At 39.4% G+C, this 27,816-nt stretch overlaps 3 protein-coding genes across 17 annotated transcripts in view; 2 read left to right on the top strand and 1 right to left on the bottom strand.

Annotated features, from left to right (window-relative positions):
• LOC126377735 (zinc finger protein 883-like) overlaps positions 1–1,185 on the bottom strand; it is a 35,914-nt gene extending 34,729 nt beyond the window's left edge. For all 3 annotated transcript variants that reach the window (XM_050025543.1, XM_050025542.1, XM_050025541.1), the window contains exons 1-2: positions 996–1,185; positions 31–796 (exon numbers count right to left, since the gene is read on the bottom strand). In XM_050025543.1, coding sequence (XP_049881500.1) covers positions 31–796; positions 996–1,103 — 874 coding nt within the window. In that variant the 5' untranslated portion in view covers positions 1,104–1,185. The remainder of the gene's footprint in view (positions 1–30; positions 797–995) is intronic.
• A 1,734-nt stretch (positions 1,186–2,919) lies between these two features.
• LOC126377960 (MAM and LDL-receptor class A domain-containing protein 1-like) lies at positions 2,920–14,879 on the top strand. The gene is made up of 10 exons (XM_050025994.1): positions 2,920–3,083; positions 5,624–5,800; positions 7,360–7,521; positions 8,109–8,279; positions 9,087–9,213; positions 9,997–10,171; positions 10,977–11,103; positions 11,969–12,094; positions 13,597–14,040; positions 14,695–14,879. Exons 1-10 carry the CDS (start codon positions 3,029–3,031, stop codon positions 14,877–14,879), a joined length of 1,749 nt encoding a protein of 582 aa, XP_049881951.1. The 5' UTR covers positions 2,920–3,028.
• LOC126377815 (calcium-dependent secretion activator) overlaps positions 14,803–27,816 on the top strand; it is a 75,362-nt gene continuing 62,348 nt past the window's right edge. For 12 of the 13 annotated variants that reach the window (XM_050025690.1, XM_050025698.1, XM_050025696.1 and 9 more), the window contains exon 1: positions 14,803–16,127. The gene's annotated coding sequence lies outside the window, so the exon portion shown is untranslated. Of the gene's footprint in view, positions 16,128–17,451; positions 18,422–27,816 lie in introns of those variants that run through there. The other variant, XM_050025687.1, reaches the window with a different exon arrangement.

The raw sequence follows: 27,816 nt of genomic DNA, 5'->3' as shown, positions 1-27,816 counted from the left end.
TGAACAGGCCCTAAATAAAACTATGCTTACCACACAAATTACAAATGTAAGGCCGGTTTTGTTTGTGGTTATCTTTCAAATGTCTGCAAAGAGTTTTCTTATTTATGAACACCTTATCATTATTACATTTGCCACACTTATATTTGTTTGAACCCTCTTTTATAATAAAATCTTCAATGTCTTCATCATCTTCAATCTTATCTGTTGTTTCTGGTTTGTGGACAGTTCGGTAATGTGTTAATAGTGCTTTTCTATTTTCTAATATTTCAAAACATGTTAGACATTTAAATTGGTAATTATAAGTTTTTAATACTTTTGCTTCTTTATTGTCTGTGTCACTGGCTGACTGAGGTTCCTTTTCTAGATTTTCAATTTTTACGGTTAATTTTACATCTACAGCTTCAGTTTTTTGTTTCTTATTTTTGGATTTGGTTCCATTTTTAATCTGATCAACAGACTTCTTATAACCTTCACTCTCATTGTCATAATAGTCAAAATTGTCATCTAAATATTCAACTTCTAAATATTCAACATCTAAATATTCAACGTTCATTTCTTCAATGTTATCATCTTCTTTATTTCCCACATCTATGAACTTCGCATTTATATTTTCTACTGGCAATTTGTATTTTTGTAAATTAGAATAAAATAAATTCAATGATTCGGTTCCTTTTTTCATATGTGTATATAAAGTTTTCTGATTATCAGCTACTATTTTATTAAATCTGTAAATATCTTCAACTTTTTCTATGCATTTTACACATACTAGTTTCGGTAGGCAGTCAGCTTTTGTCAACTGAAAACAATAAAAAAGTGTAGCGAATATTGGTCTATATAAGACAATTGTATTGGTACAATGAGGAACTTTCCAGGCTATGTTCCTCAAAAACAATACAGATAGAGCTGTACAGATTTTCCTTCGTCTAACCTTCTAATTTAATGGAAAACAGACATATCAAATCTAATAAAACCTAATATTTATAATGCAATCTTACCTCAAGTTTCAAACATGATGTGATTTTGGTCAATAAAATAGTGTTTTCAAACAAGTTACGAACATTTTCATAATCAACAGACAGACATAAACGACATATTAAGTCCATGGCTATTAAGTTTCTAATAAAAATAGGAAAATTGCAAATAAAAACACAATAATATAAATATCACGACACCGAGCTTAGCCTTATGCCGTTGACGTTTGACTTGACGTTTAATAAAATGTTGCCAACGTATAAATAATTTCACCCCTACATAAACTCAAAAAAATACTTTTATTTTATTTACTTTTTGAATTATTATAATAATTAAAGTTGTATTAATTTACTAAGATTAATAACTATAAGTGGTTAGAGCGTAAGGCTCACGATCTGGAGGTCCGGGTTCGATTCCCGATGGGGACATTGTCGAAATCACTTTGTGAGACTGTCCTTTGTTTGGTAAGGACTTTTCAGGCTTGAATCACCTGATTGTCCGAAAAAGTAAGATGATTCCGTGCTTCGGAGGGCACGTTAAGCCGTTGGTCCCGGCTATTAGCCGTAAAAAACACCTCCACCAACCCGCATTGGAGCAGCGTGGTGGAGTATGCTCCATACCCCCTCCGGTTGATTGAGGGGAGGCCTGTGCCCAGCAGTGGGACGTATATATAGGCTGTTTATGTAATAACTATAACATAATAATCAAGTTCCCCGTTCGTGTGCTATTAGAAATCTAGTAGTGGTATATATATTAAATCTTATGTACCTATGTTAATAATTATTGGCACTAGACTCTTAATCGCGCGTGACGTGTCGGCCAGGGCCACTAATGTTGCTGGTTTGATTCCCGGTCGGCTGGTCAGAGTGGTGGAGTATGTTCCATATCAACCCTGATTAAGAATGTGTGTGTTCAGTAGTAATAGTTTCTAAGCGCGAAGCAAAAACATCCTTACATGCTTAAAAATGACAACGAACAAGCGTCTTTAGTATTTTGTAACTAGCATGTGAAGCGACAACGATGTAGACTTAGATGATGCGAGCAGAAACTTAGCAGTGTGACGGAATTAAAAGCTGTTTATATTAATTAACGTTATTCCAAATTAATCCCACAAATAATGACGTATAAACAAGTAAAGAGGAAGCACACGTCATAGAAACATTCCGAATTTATCGTTACATTCCGGAAAAGGGACGCCAAAATTAATGAATCATTTGTAAAGTACAATTGCGGGGTGGCTTTTAAATGATAAGATAATGATTAGCCATTGTAAATACCATGTGGATAGTTCAGCACAGTGGCAATTGATAGCATTCGAAGGAATATCAGTGGAAAGTCCGGTTCCTCCGATAGCACTTCCCGTTTCGGACAAAGATTATGTACGCCAATGCAGAAGCGCAATTTTGTTTTAGTTAATACCTACAACAAGACTATTTTTCTACCCACGTTCATTTAACCAATAGGTGACCAACGAGTGCCTAAAGACGTATATAGCTATTTCAAATGTCTACACTGAATCTTAGGTATGGAATCAGAAGATGATTATAATGATACTAAGGATTGTAGGTATCGTAATAAATATTTAATAAGTTTTGTCTAAAATGACTATACTACTGCGTACTTATATAACGACGATACGAACAATGAAAGACACAAAAAATAATCAGTTAAAAGAAATGTTCTCGTTTATCTTCAGATTTTATCAAGTGTCCTCTTTTATCAATTCAAAATGTGTAATCAAATACTCTCCGCCTATCACGTTGGTCTAATAGAAAGCTTGGCGAGGTGTGGGTACTTAGTTCATGTACCTCTGACGACTCAATTGGGATATAGTCGTGAGCTTATATGTGTGTGTAATCAAATTATTAGTCTGTTTGTCGCTTCTGTTTCAATTTCATATTCATTGTGCTAAAACAAAAACCATATAATTATCTGTGTGCGGTTACATTATTCAAAATGCACCATTGGTGACCAGTGCTGTACTAAAATAAAACATACTTATTTATAAAAATTTTAATTAATGTTCTTTCACAATCTATATTTTTATTAGTGTAAAATGTTTTTTAAGAAGTGTTTTTTGTTGTTATTTATTTTCAGCGACGTCCTTGCACGTGAGTTAAACTATAAATAATTTTAATTATAAATAACATTATTATAATATCTACTCATATAGAAATTAGGCAGTTTGTGGCAAATTCTAATTGTGAAGTGCTGTTATCCAACTACTTTTTTGCCTAAAGAGATTTTAAACTCAAGCGCCGTAGTTCTATTTTATTTTTTATATAAAGGACAATGCGTAAAATATATACATATGGACGAAGCCAAAATCAATCATCGCGCATCACGACCATTACCATTGCCATTCGATGAGTTATAATTAATAAGTAAAACGGATTGAACCCATGGGGTTTAGAAGTTATGTAAAATCTAAAAATAAACCTCGATTTTGGATTTAACATTTATTTATTTTATTTTGATATTGATCTGATCTTATTTTATTTTGATGGGTACTTAAAGAACATACTTTGTATTCTAATTGACCCAATTTTTAAAAGTTTATGCAATTTGGTATTCTATGTCTCTCATTGGTTGAAGTATAATCACTATTGATATGTGGAATTAGTGAGCAGATTCACTTAACGTGTGTGTACAACTAGAGTAGTAATTCTCGAACGTTATTTAAGTATTTATTGATCTCGATACCAACCCCGCCGTCGGCGTCGACAATTACCCTCATTCAGTCAGGAACGATTAATTCTTTATTATGTATTAATCCACTCCGACGACGCTCTGAACGGAGGCGCACTCTACTGGGTACCCTCTGGCCTGTTGTCTTAAATTTTGTACTGAGTGGAGCCCTCAACGTTCCCTATTTATCCGGTCAAGTAGTTAATAGCACAAATCTACAATAAGTCACGTCAAAATAAACTGTTTGTTACTTATTGCTTATCCCAGCAGGAATTACTTACTATCTTTCTTTGAGTGGTGCCTGATATGGCAAAATTAAATGTAACAACTACATACTTGCAGATTTAAAAATATAACAAAAAGGGTCACCATCTTGACGAGCGTACCAGAGCATGGACCGGCTTAGGGTCATACAATAGGGTAATCAGTCTGTAATATCCTAACCAAACAACGGATCACAAAGTGATTATTATTATGTGCCCTCATCAGGGACAGAACCCGGTCCTTCCAGAGGTCAAAAGCCGAATGCGATCGAAACTTCCTCGACCCCGTCCTCAGTTGAGGAAGACCACAAACTCAGCTCAAAATCCTCCATCCCTCTCAATCTTATCCGTACCCTCAATCTTGAGTTTACTCTATAGAGATTGAGTAAAGGCGAAGTGATTATTTTCGTATTATTTTATTGGTGTATGATAAATCTCAGACTCCAGTGAATAAAATCCTAAAGTCAAGGACGTAAATGTTAACTTAAAATACTAAAATTGCTCAGCTGAAGCCGAGTCTGGGGGAAGTTTCGAGTTAACATCTTATAATCAAGGTCGTAGAGATTACTAGCTGTTTTTTGACGTGACTTATTGTAGATTTGCCGCAACGCAAGCTACTTGGCCGCACAAATAGGATTACTGGCATAAAAACTGTGTATTTACAAAAACATAAGCTCAGGTCACGCAAAGGATCCTCCCACGCGAGTAACGGACGGAAGTTCCATGTGAGAGACCAAGAGCGAGCATCCGCCTGATAAACTTTATTTATTTCATGTTTTTAACTCGTTTCGTACTTTACAATGTATGTATGTTGTGGAATTTTTCAGATAATAAATATGAAGTGGGATTTTTTTAAATCGATGGCTTTATAAATAAATTATCTATGCTTTCTTGTTTTTGCCGCCGGCCAAGTTACATAACCATCTAAGGCAAATCTAAAAAATAATAAAAAAAACTTGCGGGAATAAAGGTTTTGTCCGTTTAATGGTAAATTTATGATTATTATTTTTTAATCTTAATCATATTTAAAAATTATGAACAAAATTAATAAAATAGTTAAAAATAATAATTATTATATTTACTCATTTTTCGACCGTGGTCATAATTTGTTTGGAGGAGTAAATAAATAAAATCGTTTTTGTAATTTTACATGTGAAGTGTGTTGCTTATAAATTGTATTTAAATAAATAAATAAATTGCAATACGAATTAATAAAATAATTACGATTGATTGATTGATCATTAAATAAAGTAGGGGATCTATAGCAGATACTGCTGATAAGCGGGTATTTTATTTTTCATGGCAATATTATTCACAACATAACTTTTTTACGTCTAGCATACATAGCAAAGGAAATACAATATTCAGCTTTATAAAATCTTACAATTATTTTACGATATGGAAACTATATCAGTGTTATATCCATCTGTGCGTCTGTCTGCCAAGACCTTTTTCTCGAATACCTATCAAGTTGATATTAACATATTGTAATATTTTTATGTCTGCGGTCTTATGAAGCTGTATAAAAATCAAGCTTGGAAATCAATGCGTATCAAAATTTATGACGATTTTTAGCCTGTTTTTGCATTTACAAACTTATATTTGCAGTTGATTAACAAATCGCGACGTAGTCGATGTATGGAGCAAACGGTTTTACAACAGCAAAATAAAATTGTTTTCAATTACAATTTTTTTTTCAGAATATGGCATGTCTTCGCGCCCGTGTCCTTTCCCAAACTTCACTCACGGGCGGTACCGCATTAGACAGAAGAGTAAGCTAATAAAGTTCGTCTGCTTCATCGGTTACGAGCTTGTGGGAAATAAGTACGCGACATGCCGTGATGGAGAATGGGATGTGCCCACGCCAGTTTGTGTCAGTAAGTAATAATGAGGCACTTCGTGAGAGACTTTTTTTTGTGTGTGGCGCTCTTCACTACATAGTATAAAACAAAGTCGTTTTTTCTGGCCCTATATCCCTATAATAATAAAAATAAAAAAAATAAAAAAATATTTATTTATTAAAGACAACACATCATCATCAGCCCATTAACGTCCCCACTGCTGGGACACGGGCCTTCCCTATGGATGGATAGGGAGATCGGGCCTACCACTACGCGGGCCTAGTGCGGATTGGTGGTTATTAACGACTGCTAATGCAGCCGGGACCAACGGCTTAACGTGCCTTCCGAAGCACGGAGGAGCTCGAGATGAAAACTTTTTTTTGTGGTCACCCATCCATCCTATGACCGGCCTTTGCGAACGTTGCTTAACTTCAACAATCGCAGACCGAGTGCGTTTACCGCTGCGCCACCGAGCTCCTCAAATTAAACCGTAAGCCTCATTAAATGTCAAATATGATAGTGCGACAGGGTTCTAAAGTGGGTACATGATTATTGCTCATGACTGCACAGGCGGTAGCGGTTATCGTAAAAAATGCGCGTTAAGGCCTTTCCAACCTATTTCTTCTATTCCGTGGTATAGAATTACGTTGTAACCTATCTTCTCCCTTTTATCGTGTGGGTTGAGAGGTGGACGACCAACCTCATCAACCCTGGTGTCAGGATTATTATTGAGCCGCCATAGGCCTCTGACGTGACTCAAGTAACGACTACGTACATCAGCAAGTAGTAAAATATATAAAAGGAGAAACTGACTGACTGACATATCAACGCACAGCCTAAACGGCTAAACGTAGGCACTTGAAATTTGGAAGGGACGTAGCTTAGGTACCGTAGAGGTGCACTAAGAAAGGAATTCCCGGAATTCCCACGGGAACAGTAATTAGCGGGAAAATCCTTTTGTGTGAAAAATCTAAACCGCTTAAGTTAGACGCTTGAAATTTGGCATGCCTTACCTTAGTTAGGTACCTTAGTTAAATTAAAGCTTAGTTGCAACAGGATATTGCAATATCCCACGGAAACGGGAGTTAGCGGGAAGAAACATTTGTATGAAAGAAACGAAACCGCGTAAGATAGATGCTTTCAATCTAGCATGCATGCATACCTTAGTAAATATAAAGTTTAGTTATGGCTGTATTTTGAAAAATGGGAGTTAGCGGGAAAAAAAAAAATATGAAGAAATCTAAACTGCATAAGTTAGATGCTTGAAATTCGATATGCACTCCCACACACAAAGATCTCTCTTTTATAACACGCCACGCGGACGAAGTCGCGGGCAAAAGCTAGTATAATAGCTAGTATATATAGTTTATTAATAAATCAAGAATTAGAGAGCACGGCCAGATCTAAACAGTATAATACATTTATGTTGTTCTTATGAAGCAGCTCGGGGATGCAATGAGTCAGTGTAAAATGAAAGGAAATGCGGAATGGAATGAGAATTTCGTAATTTAAAATGATTGACGGTCAGAACGATAGGCAGTATGTGCAGAGTTTGTACTCTGCTACAGTACTCAATATGAAAATTTCCTTCACAGAACCAGGCTGCCAACTGCCAAAGATAGCGAATGGTGTGGTGATGACGTCACACAAGGACGCGTGGGCTATGGTCTTCTGCCTCCCGCAGCATAAGCTACTCGGCTCTCCAGCAATATACTGTGATGGGAAGAAATGGAATGCCACTGCGCCTACATGCGTTGGTAAGAGGATGGACGCCATATTTGGAGCCATAAGCTATGATAACAGTAACTGTCAGTACTATTCCGAGGCGGAGAACAGGAGAACGGCTTTGAAATCTATTTCACAGAGAGTAGTCTACTACTCTGGGCGCAATCCCACTCGCGTCAGACAGAATACTGCAGAAGGCAAGAGGGAAACCATTGCCCAATTTTCTCTAAAAAAGTAGCATAGAGAATGCTACACCGATAACTGATTTAAAAGCCATGATGATGATGAAGCTATGATGCCTATATACGTCCCATTGCTGGGCAGAGGTAGCATACTCCACCATTGGGCTAGTTGTCCGGGATCAAGGACTTAACGTGCCTTCCAAGGCTTTACTTTTTCGGTTCTTCTTCTATCGTGTGGATTGTGAGGTGGATTACCAATCCCATCAACCCTGGTGTCAGGGTTATTATTGAGCAGCTTAAGGCATCGAAATGGCTGAACCAACGGCTTAACGTGCCTTCCCAAACACGGATCATCTTACTTTCCGACAATCCGGTGATCAGCCTGTAATGTCCTGACCAAACTAGGGATCACAAAGTGATTGTGTCTTTGTCTGCAGACGCCACTAATCCGAGCGCGCTATCCTGCGACTTTGAGGACCCCAACCTCTGTGGCTGGTCCCAGGATGAGCTTCACGACTTCGACTGGAAGCGGCTCAGCAAGAAGACGCCCAGCTCGTTCCTCTTCACTGGACCTTCGTATGACCATACATTTGGGGAGCGTGGATCAGGTAAAACTAATAAGGATCTTGAGTGCCTTGGCAAGAAGAGCTTACATGGAAGAAATTAAAGTAATATTCGTGGTATGTCCCCACCGGTATCTGAACCTGGGACTTCCGGATCGTGAGACGAACGCTCAACGACTGGTTTTGTATGTTTTAAATTATTAAGAAAAAAAATATTATTAGAGCATGCCACAGAATAAAGAATAATACTATGTATAGAACGGCAACCCTCCGCTCCCCACCAGCGTCTCAGATAGGTTTACCTTACCCCCCCTCGGACATAGTTTAGACTCGAATCGTATGGCGTCAGACGTCACACACACAGACGCGAGTGTACGATAACGTCAATGTGTGGTGTCTGTGTAATACGAGGTTGGTATGTCCTGTGTATATGTCGTTGTGCAATAAAGTATTACTGATTGTTTTTTTTGTTGACTTATTGTAGATTTGCCGCAGACGGCATTAACTACTTACTTGGCCGGACAAATGGGGAGCGCTGAAGGCTCTCACCCGGTACAACGTTTAAGACAACAGTACTGAGGGTGCCCAGTTGGGCGCGAACCTCGGCTTAGGTCGTCTGAGAGGAAGAATATTTGAAAGAATTACTTGACCCTAGTGGGTCGATAGCGATAAGCGCTGATTGAGGGAAATCGTCGACCACGCCGGCGGGGTCGGTATCGGGGTCCTGAAGTGTTTGGTGTCGCGAGCTGATTGGCTGCCTCTATGGCTAGAGTAATAGGGTCGTCGGGATCGTATATTACGTCCTTCCAATTGATTGATTGAAGTACATGAAAAATTATAATTTAATTTCAGGTTACTACATGTACATAGAAAGTACTTCTAGGCTGTGGAACGACACAGCTCGCTTGCTATCACCTATCTACGACGCAAGTTTGGCGAAAAACGGATGTTTCTCTTTCTTCTATCACATGTTTGGCAAGTAAGTAACCATTTTTTTGTTAAGTTTCTCCAACTGGCTGCTTTTGTTATTCATAAGACATCCTTCAGACGGGAGACGCGAGTTTTAGCCGGACAGTATGGAGAACTTGAGGAGCTCGGTGGCGTGAGGAGCTCGGTGGCGCAGCGGTAAACGCGCTCGGTCTGCGATTGTTGAAGTTAACCAACATTCGCAAAGGCCGGTCTTAGGATGGGTGATCACAAAAAAAAAGTTTTCATCTCGAGCTCCTACGTGCTTCGGAAGGCACGTTAAGCCGTTGGTCCCGGCTGCATTAGCAGTCGTTAATAACCATCAATCCGCACTGGGCCCGCGTGGTGGTTTAAGGCACGATCTCCCTATCCATCCATAGGGAAGGCCCGTGCCCCAACAGTGGGGACGTTAAGGGGCTGATGATGTGATGTAAAGGAAAACTGTCAAAATTTAGGAACACTCAACAGTGCTGCCACCTACATTTGAGCTTCTAGTTATTATCCTCATTATCATAACATAACATAGCATCACGCCTGTATCCCCGAAGGGGTAGGCAGAGGTGTATTGTATAGTACCTGTTCCCACTCCTCACCAGCTATGTTTAAGTCCCATGTATTAGGGGACGAGCCTGTTGAAAATTAAAAAAATAATCGATTCTAGTGGGTCGATAGCGATAAGCGCTGATTGAGAGAAATCGTCGACCACGCTAGCGGGGTCGGTATCGGAAGAGCCGTATCGCCGTATTGTGGAAGACAAAGATATCTTTGCAGAAAATAATAGGATATTTTTTTCCAGGACAACAGGAGGCCTCCGGATATACCAGAAGCCAGACCAGGTGGCTCTGGCGCACCTGATGAGGCTACCAGAGTCTGAGAGGAGGAAGTATCTCCTCTTCGAGAAGTGGGGGAACCAAGGAGATGTTTGGTATGGAGGTGTTTCCATGCTGACGGATTTGAATGATGATTTTCAGGTTCGATTCTTTTGTTTTTTTGGATATGATGATATTCAGTATCAATAAACGGCCTCTGTGGTCCCGGGTTCGAATCCCGGAAACATGTCAAAAATCGCTTTGTAAGCTCTGATTTGCTAATTTATTTATTTAGAAAAAACGGTTTTATTACTGCACTAACGGAAAAATCCAAGGCGTACAGTAAACTTAACTAACAAATCACAAACATGGGTAACTATTGTTATAAGACCTTTACGAAGCCACTGACAATGCCGTAAGCGTGGCCAATTACTGGTCAGCAAAAATTTAGTATCGATCGCCATCGACTCGCAAAGAAGAAGATTGATATAAATAGTACAATCTTACGTAGTTACGTACATTGCAGGCTGATCAGCTGATTGTCCGAACGTGAGATGATCCGTTCCGACAGGTTAACCCGTTGGTTGCGATTACTGATGTTAAGGGCCCCGATGTCCCTGATACCCGGGTTGATGAGGTTTATAATCCACCTTAAAACTGTTGTTAGGGTTACTATTGAGCCGCCAAAGGCCCCTGACATGGCTCATGTAACGAATACATACTTACATCAGTAAGTAGTAACTGGGACCAACGGCTTAACGTGCCTTTCGAAGCACGGATCATCATACTTTCGGACGATCAGGTGATCAGCCTGTAATGTACGAACGAAACTGGGGATCACAAAGTAACTTTTGTGATATGTCCCCACCGAGATTCGAACCCGGGGCCCCCGGATCGTGGGCCACACAGGCCGTGCTTGAGCTTATGTTATTATCCAACTAAAACTTATGTGTTCACTTTACTACAGATCGTAATAGAAGGCATTCGAGGGTCAAGCTTTACAAGCGATATAGCTATTGATGACGTATCCATCCTGCAAGGAGTTAACTGCACAATTGCAAAGAATATGGCTACCACACCTGCTGTAGTTATGCGTAAGTAATACACTTCATTGCTTGTAAGTATTTACAAATAAAAAAAATGTTGTCGGCCCCATTCTGGGCGCCAATAAGCTAGATGAAAAATGACATAATACTTGTAATAAAACGACTAAACGAAATTTTTTTTATGGGAATTCAAAGGAATAAGTTATAAAAGTTGTAACCATTGTTGCCTACCTAAGTTTATTTCAAAATTAGTAAATACTTAAATCGAAAAAAAATATTGAGTTTTTTCACATTTTAGAACAGGTTTTGTCTCTATATTAGCAATTTATATTCTATTTTTGACCCAGTCATCTACCCAATTACAATTGTTAGGCCCCATGCTGGGTGCCACCGCGGGCGGTTTGGATTTTTGGCGCCCAGCAAGGAGCCGAACAATTATGCATAATTGTTATTTTTATGTAAATTTTTCCTTTTCGGTGCATATAAAATAACAGGTAAAAGTAGATAGAATTAAAATTGTTTTTGGGTAGGTACAAACTATAAATGTTTAAAATACAGGGTGTTAGTGACATCATGATGATGATTCAGACCATAATTCTGAGTTAATATCAAGTGGAATTTGCCGTCACAAAGTTCATGATTTTTGTTTTAGTTTTTTTTTAATTATTTTCAATTCTATGCTCGATGTTACTTACACCCCGCACAAGTACATAATGGTAGCCATACAAGTAGGTATGGGTGCAGTGACACCGTAACGAATACTGAGGGGGATGGTTCAGACCATGATTCTAAGTTGATATCAAGTGGAATTTTCAGTCCACTTGATATATCAACTCCGAATCATGGTCTCAATCATCCCTCAAAGTTTTCGTTACGATGTCACTAACACCCTGTATATAAATGTCTTTTTCAGCGGATTCTTGCTCCGGCCGCTGTGACGTATTCGGTATACCGGATACGGAACTGGGTTGTGGATGTACTGCTTCGTGTGTGGCTGATGGCAAGTGCTGTCCTGATTTCTTCGACGTGTGTGTCTTTGGTGAGTTGGAACGTTGTTACAGTGCGTTGCGTCATCACAACGCTAATACTACTAAGGACAGAAGAGGCATGATGATTGGACACAAGATAGAAGGAAAGAGAGGAAGGGGAAGACCAAGAAGACCTTACACACAGCTCCCTAGCACCATCCCGTTTCTCACAGGATCTTCTTACCTTACCTGAAGATTCGATAGTTCCGGTTTTTTCCAGAACCGACTGCCTGTCTGACCTTCCAACCTGCGAAGGGAAAACCAGCCCAATCCAGGTTAGGTCACATACCTCCGAAACTTGTATTTCTCGGGATTGTGGGTTTCCTCGCGATGTTCTCCTTCACCGCTGAACACGTGATAATCATTTATGATCTAAACATGAATTCGAAAACAAATTCGACAATCATTGGTTTAGGCCTGTGCTGGATTCGAACCTGCGACCTCAAAGTGAGAGGCAAGCGTTATACCAAGTGGTAGCCCACTTGCCAATTTCACAGAATTAATTCATTCAAATGCTGCTTTATGGGCTTCATCCGCATGGTCGTAGGTTGTTAGAAAGAAGAAGAAAGAAAGAAAGAAAGTATTTGTTACTGGTACCTACTCTTTTTATTGGACTCTAGAATGTTCTATAGATTAATTAGAAGCATCCCTGAAAAGAGAGAGATGCAAAACATGATCGAGCAGTTAATTTTCCTTCCTTGAATAATAAGTATGTCCGTTTCTGTATCCCAGTGTAGATATTTTAACGTGTGCCAATTTCATGATGATCAGTTAAGTAGGTTAAACTATGAAAACGAAAGAAACAACTTCTACACCGGTTCGAACGGCAGTACCGGATTTGCAACAATGAATTATTGATTTATCTTAAGTGCAGTTTTCACTAACACAGTTGGCTTGATCATAGACGGCTATACGGCTCACCTATCACGTTGGTCTAACAGAAAGCTCGGTGAGGTGTGGGTACTTAGTTCATCTTGCGATGGATGTACCTCTGACTACCACAATTGGGTAGTCCTAGCTTAAAGATAAATTATGAAATACTGATTACTAAATAAAGATAGATCTAAAAAAGTAATAATAAATGCGAGATTTTGTTACGTTTTTCTGTGACGTCACAGGTTGTTTTTTCATAATGTTACTGATTTAATTAAAACACATAATAACGGGTTCTTACCGCGTTTAAATCAGGGATATGAGACCCCCGATATTTCGACACTGCAACAGTGCCATGATCACGGGATAAACCCGTTATTATGTGTTTTAATTATGATAATAACCGCGTAAACCTAAAACAAAACTGATTTGACTAGTTGGAAATTCAGTAAGTACCCTATTCATCACCAGCCCATTAACGTCCCCACTGCTAGGGCACGGGCCTTCCTTATGGATGGATAGGGAGATCGGGCCTTAAACCACCACGCGGGCCCAGTGCGGATTGATGGTTATTAACGACTGCTGATGCAGCCGGGAGCTCCTCCAGTACCCTATTAGTTATGTATATTTACAATTTCAGATTCATCTACGACAACAGATGAGAACAGCCCTGCAGAGTTGCCGCAAACACAAAAACTGGTAGCTCCCACTGTTACCACAACAGAAGCAACTGTTAAAATGACTCCTATTCCAACTACAAAACTGACAACCATCACTACACCGAAAGTCATAAGAACAACGAGGCCATTTAGACCTACAAAACCTATTGCCACTACAAAGAAACTTCCAATCTTAGTCTTTAAGACCACAGCAAAAATGTCCAACAAAACTGGAATAATCCAGAAAGATACTACAAAACCTACGGTTGTTACTAGCACAGCTAAAGTGACAACCAGAGTTCCAAAGACTTCAACGACAACAGAAGGAAAGAAGAAGAGTTATATAGAAGATACATTGAAAGCGAAGAAAGAACAGAGTATTGAAGCGAAGAGATTGAGAACGCATACTTCGGATGAAAAGCCAAGTGAGTATTCTTATTCTTCTATCGTGTGGGTTGTCAGGTGGAGTAACAACCTCATCAACCCTGATGTCAGGTTTATTATTGAGCGGCTAGAGACCCCTTGATATGGCTCATGTAACGACTACTTACTTAAATAAATAGCAACCGGGACCAATGGCTTAACGTGCCTTCCGAAGGTTCATCTTATTTTCTGACAATCAGGTGATTAGTTTGTATGTCCTAACCAAACTAGGGATCACAAAGTGGTTTTTGTAAAATGTCCCCACCGGGATTCGAACCCGGGACCTCCGGAGCGCGAGCCTAACGCTCAAGCTACAGACCATGGAGGCTGTTTTTTTGACGTGACTTATTGTAGATTTGGACATACTGGCCTCTGGTTTGGTCAAGACCGCAGGCTGAAATCACCTGATTGTTCTACGAGAAAAATAAGATGGTTCTGTGCTTCGGAGGGCACGTTAAGCAGTCGGTGTCAGTTACTGTTATACTTAGGTGAGTTAGTCCAGCATAGAAGGTAATTCTGGTTCTATTTCGAAACATTTATTTGAACTTTCTATGTGGAGCGTACATTCTAGCCCGCGAGGACAGCGCTGAAGTTGCTTTTGAATAATCATGAAGCTGCTGGACTGATGAAAATTGACATAATATTTTTTTTTTCAGGCAAATCCAGCAGCGGCTTACGGACTAGTATACTAACAATTACAGGGTTACTATGTTGCGCGGGGGCAATATGGGGGGTGATGTGGGGGCGGGGCGCGCGGGGGAGGGAGGCCATCGCGCGGCTGCGCGGGCGCACACGGCACGACGCGGACGTGCGGTATCTGCACGCCGATGTTGATGAATAAACTGGGATTAGTGTTATTGGCATTTTTATTTCTTTTGTAAGATGTATATTTAGCAAGTTCACTGGTGATGTATCTATTATAACATCAGATGGACTAAGGCTGTTACCAACACCACGAGCCCAACGGTCGAATGACATTGTGATTGTGAGGTACGCCGGAAAGCAGTGGATGACATTTGCACAGGACTGGAAAGGATAGCGTACATGCCGCCTATGTACCGTAGAAAAAGGAATAATACTACGTATAGGTAGAACGGCAACTCTCCGCTCCCCACCAACGGCTGAGCTAGGTTTACCCCCTTTTTTAGCCCTACCCCTCTAGGTTTACACAGATGCACGTGTACGATAACGTCAATGTGTAGTATCTGTGTAAAACGAGGTGTTTTGTATGAAGTGTTAGGGGTGTTCCTGTATCCAGCAATGAGTGAATACAGGCTGAGTACACACACTAAGTACCTACACATAGCAACCCCAATTTGTCCTTTCTGCATATCCCGGGCAATCGGGTGAAACATAGCAAATTATCCAGTTGGCGTCTAAAAAGGCCATATCAAAGCAAGTCATCTCAATTCTATTTCAATATGACATTTGCGCGTACAAAAGTAAGCGCGCAATGTCAAGAATTGTTAAATAAGTAGCTATTTTTCTTTTTCAAGTGAATTGCTTTAAGGCATTTTTTACGCCCCTGCTCTATACTATATAGATATATACATCAACCATAGAATAAGTAATAGGTAATAATTACGTATAGAACGGTAACAACCCCCTCCCGGCGCCCCGCACATTCCCCTAAAATCAAAAAGATTTTTCTATAGCGCTACTTATAAGACGTGAACATAAAATAAAGTGACAGCCACGGCCCTGAAAATATTTTTTTTTTATCGTCAAAGGCAACACTATTTTCCAGCTGGCATCCCCAGAGCGGAACGCGGGCTAGTACAAAACCGTGACCTCGATTCTAAACGTTACCCCGTTTCCACAATGTCACGCTTGCTATGGGGGCAGCCTTCATGATACCTTATCACGAGAATATCGACCCACGCCGCCATGTTACCCGCACATGCGCAAAAAATATGCGGACAGACTGACGTTTCACAGCCCAGTCCACAAGAGAAAATCCAACAGAACTGTAAATAATTGTAAATAAATTCTTTTTAATTTACAAAAAAGTGATTTTTTCGCGCGTTCCAATTTTGAATAATGTTCTGTGGTAACGGAGAAAAGGTGTTTTAAAAGCGACGGAGTAGCGGTAAGTATTTTTTCGTGTTCATTGTTATTATTTTAATCGAATTATTAGTTGTAAGTCATACATAAATTGGATTTGTTTGGTACTATTCTTGTAAAAAGTGCTAACATAAGCTATTTAAGTTAATCTGTACGATAGTTTTACATAACAGTGTCATATAGTTAGTATACCTAGTTGTACGCATATATCACCTAATTTAGCCTTTCGTGTAAAAACCACTTGAATTCGAAACTGCGCGATACGGTACCGATAAAAAACTACTTAATTAGTTTAATAAAATATCGTCGTTAGGAAATTTCTGGCTTTCTCACGTGTAATTAAAAATAAACTCTTGCTAAAGAAAGCTTTTTCGGCCAAAGATTTTGCTCTGATTTATTTTGTAGGGACTAGCGATTCGTAGCGATCCGGCGTTGCCTAAGTATACCTAATTCTGTTTTTAGAATTGGGTAGTTTCCTAAGTCAAAGATAAATTTTGAAATTCTGATTACTAAATAAAGACTAGGTACCAAAAAACTGCCAAGAAATGTTTTCTTTTTTCTATTTTAATTAATTATTTAAAAAAAAAATGAAAAACTCAATAATATGTGCGACATTTTATCACGTTAATTTTATTTCGTGTTTTGACGTTTAGTAAAAATTTACTGATTTGACTGGTTGGAAATTAGCCTATTGTATTTTTATACATTAAAGTCTTCTTGGTGAAATTCAGATTATAAAGGTAAAAACCGCATTTAAATCCATGCGGTGGTTTTCGGATTAAGCCCGAAAATACGTTAGGACAGATCCTTATATTCACTTATATAAGTAAGTACCTAAGTAATTGTTGGTGATATTTTTTCACGTTGTTATTTAAAAAAACCCAATTCTATTTTATTTTAAAAGGTCTTTTTATATGTCGATTATTTATGTTTGTCTAGATACGGTTTGTCTGCATTATTTCCTAGGTCTATAAATAACATCTGCCTAGACCTTAATATAAATCGACTACAGTTCTAAAAGGGGTTCCGAATCGATTGAACAAAGTACTTGTACTTACTTAGAGTGAGATTTCACTTTATCATAATAGTTAGAGGTTTCAATGATAAAGTTTTTGGTTTGGTTTAGGATAATAGGTTTGAGGTGTGAAGTATTTAGTGCCTATCTATGTAAGAGATGCTTAGGTGGTTCGGACATGTAGAGAGAATGAGTGATGGTTGCAAATGATGGAGTCGGATGTACGGTGCCAAATCAAATCCAAGATGTTTTAAAGAAAAACCAGGAACAGAATGGAGTTGTCCCTGGCAAAGAGAGTAGTTTCCAACTAAGTCAAATCAGTTACTGTTTCATCATCATCATCATCAGCCCATTAACGTCCCCACTGCTGGGGCACGGGCCTCCCCTATGGATGGATAGGGAGATCGGGCCTTAAACCATCACGCGGGCCCAGTGCGAATTGATGGTTATTAACGACTGCTAATGCAGCCGGGACCACCGGCTTAACGTGCCTTCCGAAGCACGGAGGAGCTCGAGATGAAAACTTTTTTTTGTGGTCACCCATCCTATGACCGGCCTTTGCGAAAGTTGCTTTACTTCAACAATCGCAGACCGAGCGCGTTAACCGCTGCACCACCGAGCTCCTCAAACTAAACATCAAAATACGAAATTACTATGGGATTTGTATGAAAAAGCAACCTGTGACGTCATAGGACAACGTTACAAAATATCGCACTTATCGTTACATTTTATCTTTATTACATACATACATACATAAACTCACGCCCGTAATCCCAAATGGGGTGGGCAGAGCCACAAGTAATCAAAGACAACTTGCAGCCACTGTTGATACGAAGTCCTAAGATGGATATGATGAACCTTATGGTGATAAGGGATCAGCCTATCGCCCATAACATTAGTCCATCATGTTAGAGGACGCAATCCCTCTGTCGGTTTTTACGACATGCCCGGGAAGAGAAGCAGCTGAACGTGTTCTATGTTTTTTTATTTGCTCCCAGAACAGCATAGAAGCATCTTTATTAAAATTCATAAATTATTAGGTTTGTCTTTTTTTAGTAGTCACAGGGACTGTAACCTGGAACCTGACAGAGGGTAGCAGTAACTGTCAGTACTATTCAGAGGCGGAGGACAGGAGACCTAGTATGGCTTTGTAATAGACTACTCTGGGTGCCGACGCAAGTGGCTTCAGACAGAGTACTGCGGGGCGGAAGGCAAGAGGGAAACCACTGCCCTATTTTTACCTAAAAAAGTAGCATGGAAAATGCTGCACCGACAAAGCGTAGCTCTTAAATTGATGATGATGAGTAATCAGAATTTTTATATTTTTTTCTTTGACATAGGAAACTACCCAATAATAAGTGAAACGGGAACCCTTCATTTATTGAACTAAATCCGGTTTTCAGTTTATCATTTCCAAAATCTCAAACTGCGTACTCCAGAGATTATTGCAGGCGATAATTTGTGTAAGTACCTAGTTTTGTTGTTTGTATGTGAGTCATACAAAATGTAGCACAAGGATGATTTTGTTAGTCATATCACCTCGACTTGAATAAAATTATAATTTAAATAGTAAGTAGATTAGTTTTACTGGTCCCGTCCTGCAGACACCTCCTAATTTAATTTTAAGTTATACCTGTCATTTTGTTATCTACCGAAAGGGAAAGGAACAGATCTTCTTCTTCTATCGTGTGGGTGTATAGGGTCCGTGCTTCGAAAGGCACGTTAAGCCGTTGGTTCCGGTTACTACTTACTGGTGTAAGTACGTAGTCGTTACATGAGCCATGTTAGGGGCTTTTGGCGGCTCAATAGTAACCCTGACACCGGGGTTGATGGGGTTGGTAAACCACCTGACAACCCTCACGATAGAAGAAGAGAAGAGAAGCAATATAGGTAGCAACTTAATTTTATACATAATGTGATCAAAATATGGAGCAACAATTAATTTTATATAATGTCTCTGTCATTACATTATTTTATACTAGCGACCCGCCCCGGCTTCGCTCGGGTGCAATGCTGAGGAAAAAATGAAATTATTTACGACATCACATTGAAAACCTCAAAAATAACAGTATTTCTCCACTACTTAATGGATATTATTATACATATAAACCTTCCTCTTGAATCATTCTATCTATTAAAAAAAACCGCATCAAAATCCGTTGCGAAGTTTTAAAGATTTAAGCGTACATAGGGTAGATATAGGGCCTGAAAAAGCGACTTTGTTTTTATACTATGTAGTGATTCTGGAAAAATTATGCACCCGAGTCATGAAAAAACGCCGTCTGTATTATTTTTGGTGAACATAGCCTAGAAAATCCGAATATTCGTTTAGTATTCGGCACGAAAATTATTCGTATCATACATAAAATTATTCGTATTAATTCGTATTAAGTATATAAATTATACGTGCTCTGCCGAATATTCAGTTTTGATGTCGTTTATTTTTGGTATATATTTTCTTTACGTGAGGAAACGTCGTCGTGTGGTTTTTTTCTTTGGCGGCTCAATAACCCTGACACCAGGGTTGATGAGGATGGTAGGTACTTCACCTCACAACCCACACGATAGAAGAAGAGACGTGAGGTTTCTCTTTTGTTTTGTATTTTGTTTTTTCCTGTTTCTGCAATAAAGTATTTTACCCACGACGGAACGGAGCAGGTATATGCGTTTAGGGTGAGAGATGTTTGTTTGTGTGTGCGTTTGTGCAAAAGTAATGTTCCCACTTATCTTCTAAACTAATGATCCGATTTTAATGCGGTTTTCAATAACGGGTTTGTGTTTGATGAGTTCATGTTATTATTATGTTATGAAACGCCCCCAGCGCTCCCCATTTGTCCGGCCAAGTAGTTAATGCCATATCTACTGTATCACGTCGGAAAATAAGTTGTCTTCTGATTGCCAGCGACTGTGATTACCTTGAGGTGAAATACCAGGCTCATCAACCCTGGTGTCAGGGTTATTATTGAGCCGCCAAAGGCCCTTGACATGGCTCATGTAACGATTACTCACTTACATCAGTAAATAGAACCGGGACCAACGGCTTAACGTGCCTTCCGAAGCACGGATCATCTTACTTTCGGACAATCGGGTGATCAGCCTGTAATGTCCTAACCAAACTAGGGATAACAAAGTGATTTTTGTGATATGTCCCCACCGGGATTCGAACCCGTGGCCTCCGGATCGTGAGTCTAACGCTCAACCACTGGACCACGGAGGCCGTTCTATCGTTCTATAGGTATTATTTATTCTGTACCCACGTAATACCCCCACTTTTCCTTTTACCGAACAAAAAATAAAATTACAGGAGAAAGTAAACTAGTATTTAAGTTAAACACTAAGCTAGCGTGACTTAGGTAACCTAGACTAGTTTAAAGCTAGTTTTTTCAACAATAAATACGTTTATGCAAACTCCTATTACTAGCTAAGTACATATATTTTTCACACGAGTGAAAGTAACATTTTACAGTTTGTATCTATCCACTCAGCCTGTATCCACCCACTGCCGGGTGTAGGCATCCTCTCTTTCACGCCATCCTTTCCGGTCCTGTGCAAGTCTCATCCATTGCTTTCCAGCATACCTCACAATAAAACACATAATAACGGGCCCCCGGAACCCGTTATTGGTGATAATTCCTGTAAACACCATCCATTTTCTTTTAAGTTATATCTGTCGTTTTCTATCCACTGAAAAGGAAAGGGACGGGTAATCGACTAGCATAAAATTTATGGAACATACTTCAATTTTATGCACAAATCTAAAACTACCCTATAAAAACTTTGCATTGGCTAATAACTGACAGAATTAAGTTGACAGCACACGTCAAACGGTTTGAATACCAACGAGATACCTTTTTTATTCGCCCGGGTTATTCATTAAGTAAAGTAAAATCTTTATTTCCTCTACAAAAAAAAAAACAACACATGGATACATAAATACATACAAAAATACAATATTTGTAGAGGCTGGAGCCTAAACTAGGATACCCTGTGTTTTAGGACTCCAGTCCTCTACCTCCAGAAAGTCATAGTCAAGAGAAAATAACAAACTAGAAAAAGAAAAAGAAAAATTGAAAATAGTTAACTTGAATTAAACATAGACTAAATCATAATCATAAAACATTTTTTTTAAAGAAAATTTAAATTCTTTAAATGTTTGTAAGTATGTGTGTGTGTGTGTGCATTCATTTACTTATTCTTCGTAAAATTAAGAGCTGTCAATTATCCGTCCCTTTCCTTTTCGCTGGATAATAAATTTATAATAACTTTAAGTTTAATTTAGTAGGTGTCTGCAGGAATCGGGGCCATTATGTGTTTTAATTATGATAATAACCGCGTAAACTTAAAACAATGTATACCTCACAATGTCATCCGACCACCGGGCTGGTGGTCCGCCTCGATATGGCATACCATCCCTTGGTCGGGTCATTGGCCAATGTAAAATTTTTAGACGGTTGTTTTAGATTTCTGCTTAAAAATTACGTGTGTTCCATTTTTATGCCTGTCGATTACCCGTCCCTTTCTTCTTTAGCGGATAAGAAAATGACAGGTATAACTTAAAATAAAATTAGATGGCGTCTGCAGGTATTAGCACCAATTCGCGTCTTAAATGTCAGCATAACCTTTCCATCCCACTTTATGGGGTATCCTGCCATTTAATAAACCCCCTCTAGAGTGGCCCCAGACATTTGTTTCAATTATTATAAGCCCGTAACAGCCTCCGTGGTCTAGTGGTTAGAGCGTTAGGTTCACGATCTGGAGGTCCGGGTTCGATTCCCGATGGGGACATTGTCGAAATCACTTTGTGAGACTGTCCTTTGTTTTGTAAGGACATTACAGGCTTGAATCACTAGATTGTCTGAAATGATAAGTGGATTTCGTGCTTCGGAGGGCACGTTAAGCCGTTGGTCCCGCCATTTTGACTCTAATATAATTTAAAAAAAAAATTGTCGTCCGACCAACTTGCCACTGATCTGCACACTGTCATTTTTTCCTCTCGTGACCTCCATTCTCTGACGGCCTTTACAATACAATACAATACAAATACACTTTATTGCCCCAAAATAAAAATAATTATTACAAAAAGACTCTTTACTAAGTACCTAAGTGCCTTTGTTAATGTAATTCTTAATTTAAATTCGTAAATTGGTCAAACAGAAAAATGTGATTGATTTTCCATTATCTCCGACTGGGTTCAATTTCTGTGTTTGCATATTTATTTTACCTTTGACGCAGTCAAACCTGCAGAAATTGTTTCGGATATCCGAAAATGTCTTGCCCATACGGGTAAAGACCTCAACGGTTGCAGAGGTGGAAATAGGAGCCATGCGTACGGCAATGCAGGACTCGCCCCAGTCACAGGGACTGTAAGCTGGAACCTGACAGAGGGCAGCAGTAACTGTCAGTACTATTCAGAGGCGGAGGGACTTCTAGTACGACTTTGAAATAGACTCTGGGCGCCATCCCACTCGCGTCAGACAGAGTACTGCGGGGCGGAAGGCAAGAGGGAAACCACTGCCCTATTTTTCCCTAAAAAAGTGTAGAAAATGCTACATGGACAAGAGCGTGGCTCTTAAATTAGTGATGTGTGATAATTTTGGCGGAGAAAACTTATGTATCGGTTACCGATATAGAGGTCCGTAACAACCCTAGTTATAGGTAATTCTAGTTACTAGGGTAGGGTAACTAGGGTTACCTATAACTAGACAACTATAGTTCAGTTAGTTGTAGGCAACTATAGTAACTTTTAGAAGGGACGACTGCCGCGCTAGGCTTTTGTTTCGGTCCCCAAGAGCCTTTTGAGTCACGTACCTTACTGACAGGGGTGTAATCATCGGCTGTACAATCTGTAGACTCCTAAATAACAGGCGAACGGGTGTCACGGACAAGCGCCATCTAGCGCATACTTTAGGAACCATTAGTTCGCTTCGTTCGTTTATTTTTACCTCAATGTCAAGATATTTGAAAATGTAATTTAATAAACAAGAAACACGACTTTTATTTGTCGCTCCCGATTAGAGAGAGAGAGAGAAATGATTATTTCGCAAAACTGCAAACACAAAAATCAAGCAAAAAACAAAGAAGAAAAAAAAAGCAGTAAGATTTTACAATAAAAAATAATAATTACAAACAAAGAAACATGCAAAAGTTGTGTGCAGTCAGGAAAAAAGGGTACTTACCTACGACTCAGCGATGTGCTTGCTTCATACGTATGGAGCAGGCGCTTTTATTCTGCCGCCCCCTTCTCTTCATTCAAATCCCAAGCAAAGATTGTGCGCATAATAGTAAGTAGATGAAGTGTGTATTGTGTAAAATTAAAATACAATGTTATGTGAGTGTAATATTATTAATACGATTAATTATTACAAAAACCAATTCATACTTACCATATCTTCCAATTTCTCATGTTTATTTCTTCAACGGGTTCTTTTAACAGATACTATGGAATTCCATTTGCCTCGATCTGGCACACTTCTCTTGCTTCCTCCACATTCATCAATCGTTTTATATACGAACGCCAAACATAAGCTCACGATCCCAATGGGGTAGTCAGACATCCATCGTAAATGTCGAATCTATTCAAAATTGAGCACATAACCCTCGTTTTTACTTCGCCACAGTCGGATTATTAGGTGAAATAGACATAGAAATGTTTTTGCGACCATGTGTTCGTACAAAATGTGGTGTTATAAAAATACAAAAGTAAGTATTATAGTATCAACATGGACCCGGTAAGGGCACTGCAACTGGTAGAGAGGACAACATACTTAATTATTAGTCAATGATATTAACATTTATATTAAGTACCTATATTGCACTTATTTTTTAATTGTTGATGTCTATCTGGTGTCCATCTGGTTATATCGTCGATGGGTGTAATGAAATAATGTACCCCGAATATTTGATATGGGTAGTAGTGGCTTTTGGTTATCATTATAACAACATAAGGTTTTTTACGGAGTTAGGTAAGTGCCTACTAAGTTGCTTCAGAAGTCCGATACCGATCTCGCTTGCGTGGTCCACGATTTCCTTATTTCATGGTTTAACGGTATCAGGCCACAATGGTCGATTAATAACTCTTTCAAATATTTTTCCTCTCAGACGACGCCCCGCGCCCAACTGGGCACCCTCAGGCCTGTTGTCTTAAACGTTGTACCGGGTGAGAGCCCTCAGTGCTCCCCATTAGTCCGGCCAAGTAGTTAATGCCATTTGCGGTGAATCTAAAACAAGTCACGTCAAGGTTTCCTCACGATGTTTCACAGCTAAGGACATGACGATCATGAACTCAGAAAGTGAACATCATTTTTAGGCCCGCGTATTCGAACCTACAACCTCACAATGAGAGTCAAGCGTTCTTCTAAATGGGCTTCCACGAGTCACCCGAAACAGACTAAGGAATAATGCTACGTAGAGAACGGAAACTCTCCGCTCCCCACCAGCGGCTGTGCTAGGTTTACCTCACCCCCTCGGTCTTGCTTTAGTCTTCAATCGTATGGGCGTCACACGTCACACACACAGATGCGCGTGTACGATAACGTCAATGTGTGGTGTCTGTGTATAACGAGGTGTTTTGTATGAAGTGTTCGGGGTGTGCCCGAAACTTTTCTATAAGGACCGTACTTTCTAATTTATCCTTAAAATAATCGCCTGTATCACAAAAGCAATCAATAATTTCACAAGAATAATAACAATTTCGTGAAAGTGTTTAAGCTTTATTCCAAGTTTCTATTGTAAATTGTGAAGAAATTGTAACTCTGAATTTTCGGTTGCTACCCTCATTATAAAGTCGAGGGGTATTAGGCCCTCGTAATGATATATCCTTTTAATTGTTTCTTCCGCATCACAAAGGCAAAGAATAAGGAATATACGGTCCAAAAGCCACATTGACGCAATTCATGCCTGTTGTCTTAAACGTTGTACTGGGTCAGCGCTCCCCATTTGTTCGGCAAAGTATTTGCCATCTAAAAAAGTTACGTCTCTCGCCCAGAAGAATAATGGACCATTAGATGAATACAAATCCAAAGTATTTCAATTTAACTATTATACGAAGAGTTTCATGGACTGAATTCAGTCGTATTAACTGAGAATGTGAAGTTATTTCTGCTTGAATAGTGCCTATTGTTTGATTTAGGTATACAGGTCTTAGTGTCATCGTAACTCCTACGCCTCTGACTAGTACTGACAGTTACTGCTGCAATCTGACATGTTTCAGGTAACAGCCTAAAAGCAGATAATCACAATTATTTAAAGAGCGCACAATGCGTTAGAGTGATTAAAACTAAAATAAATTAAATGTGTCGTAACGTGGAAACGAAAGGACGTGGTGACCTTGAGAAGGTAGGGCTGCCTACCTAGGGTGGTATTAATAAACTAATCTCCGTTGAGACTGCCCTCAAGATTTTATGTAAGAACTGTCACATTGACATGATCTTGAGGGCAGTCTCGAAGCTGAGATTAGTTTATTAATACCATCCCTAGTGTCCGTCAAAATAGCTTGTCATTCGTATTTTGTCGGCGTATTTTAATTTGAAATGGTGATTATAGCGATAAATTTTATGCCTGTCGATTACCCGTCCCTTTCTTTTTCAGCGGATAAGAAAATGACAGGGACAATGAAAGGGACAGATGATTGTCAACAAGTTAATTTTAAAACGAATGAATAACCCGGGCGAATAAAATAGGCATCTCGCTGGTATGCAATCCGTTTGACGTGCTGTCTACTTAACCCTGTCGGGTTATTGGCCGATGTAAAATTTTTAGACAGTTGTTTTACATTTCTGCCTAAAATTGACGTGTGTTGCATTTTTATGCCTGTCGATTACTTCTCCCTTTCTTTTTCAGCGGATAAAAAGTGATAGGTACTTACTTATAACTTAAAATAAAATTATATGGCGTCTGCAGGAATTAGCACCGATGTCATTTTAACTATTTTTTTTTTATTTATTTATTAAAAACACTTACATCTACCATTACAGTTTATATAACCAATTCGATAGAGTAGGAACATATCTTGACATCACTTACTAATTTATTCGGTACCTAACTATTGTTTATAAATATTCATTTTATGACTTAACACATATAGCGTAACCTTTGTAAATTCACTCATAGAGCATGAAAACAAATCTATAATTTCTGCAACCTCATTTAACACATGCATGACTCGCGTGAGAGGGGTGTTATCCAGCAATTTGGTTCGTCCGCGAGGAACTGTGAAACTAAAATTACTGGCACCCCTACTCGTTGGCTGAGTCCCGTAGGGTCAAAGCGTACAGAAGTCGTTAAAAGATTTTTACGTTCCACTGTGTTTATATTTGTGTAACACGATTTTGGTTGCGTATGCAGAGCCTAGAATAAACCGTTTATTTTGACCATTATCATCTTAATATATTTAAAGGCTTTATTTTTTTTTTGACGTGACTTTATTGAGTCTGATTAACTACTTGGCCGGACAAATGGGGAGCGCTGAGGGCTCTCACCCGGTACAAAATTTAAGACTGTTGTCTGAGGCTGAGGCTGAGGATGCTCAGTTGAGCGCCAACGTTTGAAAAGGTATTGCTCGGGAACGTGGGTTTCCTCGCGATGTTTTCCTTCACAGCTGAGTACGTGATATTCATTTACGATCCAAACATGAATTCGAAAACAAATTCAACAATCATTAGTTTAGGCCTGTGCTGGGTTCGGACCTGCGATTTTAAAGTGAGAGGCAAGCGTTCTACCAACTGGGCTACGACGGTGCCTTCGTTACCTACACTAATATTGCTTTTTTTAGATAAATTGAGTTAATGTGGCTTTTGGGACCGTTTATTCTTTATTCTTTGCCTTTGTGACGTGGAAGAAACAATTAAAAGGATATATTATAACATTATCACCAATCCGCACAGAGCCCGCGTGGTGGTTTAAGGCCCGATCTCCCTGCCATCCATAGGGAACGCCCGTGCCCCAGCAGTGGGGACGTTAATGGGCTGGTGATGATGATTATAATCATTATAAGTGGCTACCCCTTACCACGGCTCAACCATCTGAACATGTAATAATATATATACTTATCCAAAATAGCGAATACACACATTAAATACACATACCTTGTATAATTATGATCATCATCATCATCAACCCATTAACGTCCCCACTGCTGGGGCACGGGCCTTCCCTATGGATGGATAGGGAGATCGGGCCTTAAACCACCACGAGGGCCCAGTGCGAATTGATGGTTATTAACGACTGCTAATGCAGCCGGGACCAACGGCTTGACGTGCCTTCTGAAGCACGGAGGAGCTCGTGATGATTTTTTTTGTGGTCACCCATCCTATGACCGGCCTTTGCGAAAGTTGTTTATCTTCAACAATCGCAGACCGAGCGCGTTTACCGCTGCGCCACCGAGCTCCTCCTAATTATGATCACAATGCTCCAATTAGGGTTGCCATCTGATTTTATAGAGTGGGTATAAAAGCTTTAAGCTTCACTAGGTAATATTAATTTTACATTAAATAGCACTCTTGGTTCCGCACTTAGTGCTTATCTTAATGCCTAGAGCACTGGAGCACTCTGTCTTTGATTACCAGTGGCTTGGAAAAGTAATATAGCAGTATTGAGGAGCTCGGTGGCGCAGCGGTAAACGCGCTCGGTCTGCGATTGTTCAAGTTAAGCAACTTGCGCAAAGGCCGGTCATAGGATGGGTGACCACAAAAAAAAATCATCT

The sequence above is a fragment of the Pectinophora gossypiella genome, chromosome 24, assembly GCF_024362695.1.
Source record: "Pectinophora gossypiella chromosome 24, ilPecGoss1.1, whole genome shotgun sequence".
NCBI lineage: Eukaryota > Metazoa > Arthropoda > Insecta > Lepidoptera > Gelechiidae > Pectinophora > Pectinophora gossypiella.
This window is presented reverse-complemented; position numbering and strand designations above follow the sequence as displayed.

Excerpts from the sequence above, each read along its gene's own strand:
- LOC126377960 (XM_050025994.1), top strand. The coding sequence starts at position 3,029 with ATGTTTTTTAAGAAGTGTTTTTTGTTGTTATTTATTTTCAGCGACGTC. Across the intron at positions 11,104-11,968 it reads CACACCTGCTGTAGTTATGC|CGGATTCTTGCTCCGGCCGC; the intron begins GTAAGTAATACA and ends TGTCTTTTTCAG. Across the intron at positions 14,041-14,694 it reads TACTTCGGATGAAAAGCCAA|GCAAATCCAGCAGCGGCTTA; the intron begins GTGAGTATTCTT and ends TTTTTTTTTCAG.